The sequence below is a fragment of the Emiliania huxleyi genome (assembly GCF_000372725.1).
Source record: "Emiliania huxleyi CCMP1516 unplaced genomic scaffold EMIHUscaffold_307, whole genome shotgun sequence".
In the NCBI taxonomy this organism is placed as follows: domain Eukaryota; phylum Haptophyta; order Isochrysidales; family Noelaerhabdaceae; genus Emiliania; species Emiliania huxleyi.
In genome coordinates this window covers 79063-80636 of record NW_005199712.1, presented here as the reverse complement: position 1 = coordinate 80636, position 1574 = coordinate 79063, and the positions used below count along the sequence as shown (strand labels likewise).

Here is a 1574-nt window from a genome sequence, read left to right as displayed (position 1 = left end):
GGCGCCGACGCGCCCTCGGCGCAGTAGTGGCCCTGCTCGCAGTCGCGGCAGGAGGTCGCGCCCGTAAAGACATAGAACTTGCACACCGTCAGCCCGCCAAAACCCTGCACACTTGTTCGTCGAAGATAAATATAGCGCCCCATCATGTTGATCTCCACCTCCAACATCATATTCGCCTGTACGTCCACGTTTGATTTTACCAGCGTGTTTCCCGTGTAATCACCTCCGTTTGAGCCGAGATAGATGCTGACGTCCGTCAGCCGCTCCGGGCAGCAGTCGTTGCGGTTCTGCAGGCGCACGAAGCTCACATACACCTCGCTCCCAAGGTCGACGCCCCACCATTCGTTGCTGTAGTGGCCACACTCTTCCCACGGTCGTCCGGTTGTGCTGTCGGCGAATGACAGGTCGTTCACGGGTGCCTGCTTGTCGAAGGCTGCGATGCTCTGGTATGTATTGGCGGCGCGGAGGTCGAGCAGCTGCTCGTTCTGGTAACGGCCCGCAGGACAGTCCTTGCACTCACTCAGCCCGGAGGCGTCGCCGTATGTTCCAGCCCGGCAGCTCGCGCACGTCTCCCTGCTGTTTGCGCCGGTGGTCGGGCTAGAGGTGCCGGGGGGGCATTGCTGACAGTCATCGGATGAGCTGCTGCCCTGCTCCTCGTTGTAGGTACCTGCTGGACACGGCGTGAAGCCGCCGCCGCACGTCGCGGCGGCGTCGCAGTATCCGCCCGTGACACACGTGTCGCATGACGTCTGGCCTCGCTCAGCCTGGAACTCGCCAGCAGGGCAACGCGTGCACGCGGCCTGGCCGGTGAGGTCCTGGTACTCGCCCGCAGGGCAAGCAAAGCACTCGTCGACGGCGACACCGTCCGCAAAGCTGCCTGTAGGGCACTCGACGCAGCTGGGTTGGATCCAGGTGGTGGGGTCGCTCTCTGTGCGCGCCGCTGCGGCGCTGGTGTTGTAGAAGACGCCCGGCTTGTCCTTGCAAGCGGTGCACGCGTCGCTGCCGAGCGGGCGCTCGCCGAGGGGGCAGGGGTCTGTCGCGCAGAGCTCTCCGACGCCGGGCTGTTGCTCAAAGTCGGGGAGGCACTCAACGCAGGAGGTGCCCGCGAGTCCCATGAAGGAAGGGCACTTGAAGCACCAGCTCTTGCCGTGGAGCTGTGCACCTCCGTGTGAGCAGGCGCTCCCAAAGAGGATCTGGTTCTCTTGGTTGTAGCCGGAGTTGCCGACCACGATGTCCACGAACCCGTCCCCGTCGACGTCCGCCACCGAGGTAGAGTAAGTCCACCTGCTCCCTCCAGGAAGGGCGAACCCTTTCGCGGCCTCGGAGAAGGTCCTCCCGTCCGCGCTCCCATAAAGGATCTGGTTCTCAAAGTCGGAGTTGCCGAGCACGATGTCCACGAACCCGTCCCCATCGACGTCCGCCACCGAGGTGGAGAGAGTCCTCCTGCTCCCTCCAGCAAGGGCGACCTCGGAGAAGGTCCTCCCGTCCGCGCTCCCAAAGAGGACCTGGTTCTCTTGGCCGGTGCCCCAGTTGCCGACGACGATGTCCATGTACCCGTCCCCGTCGACGTCCGC

General features: G+C 64.3%; 1 protein-coding gene across 1 annotated transcript in view; it reads right to left on the bottom strand.

Moving 5' to 3' along the window:
- Positions 1-1574, bottom strand: part of EMIHUDRAFT_240384 (hypothetical protein) — a gene marked incomplete at both ends in the record, with an annotated part of 5083 nt that overhangs the window by 2894 nt on the left and 615 nt on the right. The window contains one exon of the mRNA XM_005774801.1: positions 87-443. Within this exon, the coding sequence (XP_005774858.1) occupies positions 87-443 (357 nt within the window). The remainder of the gene's footprint in view (positions 1-86; positions 444-1574) is intronic.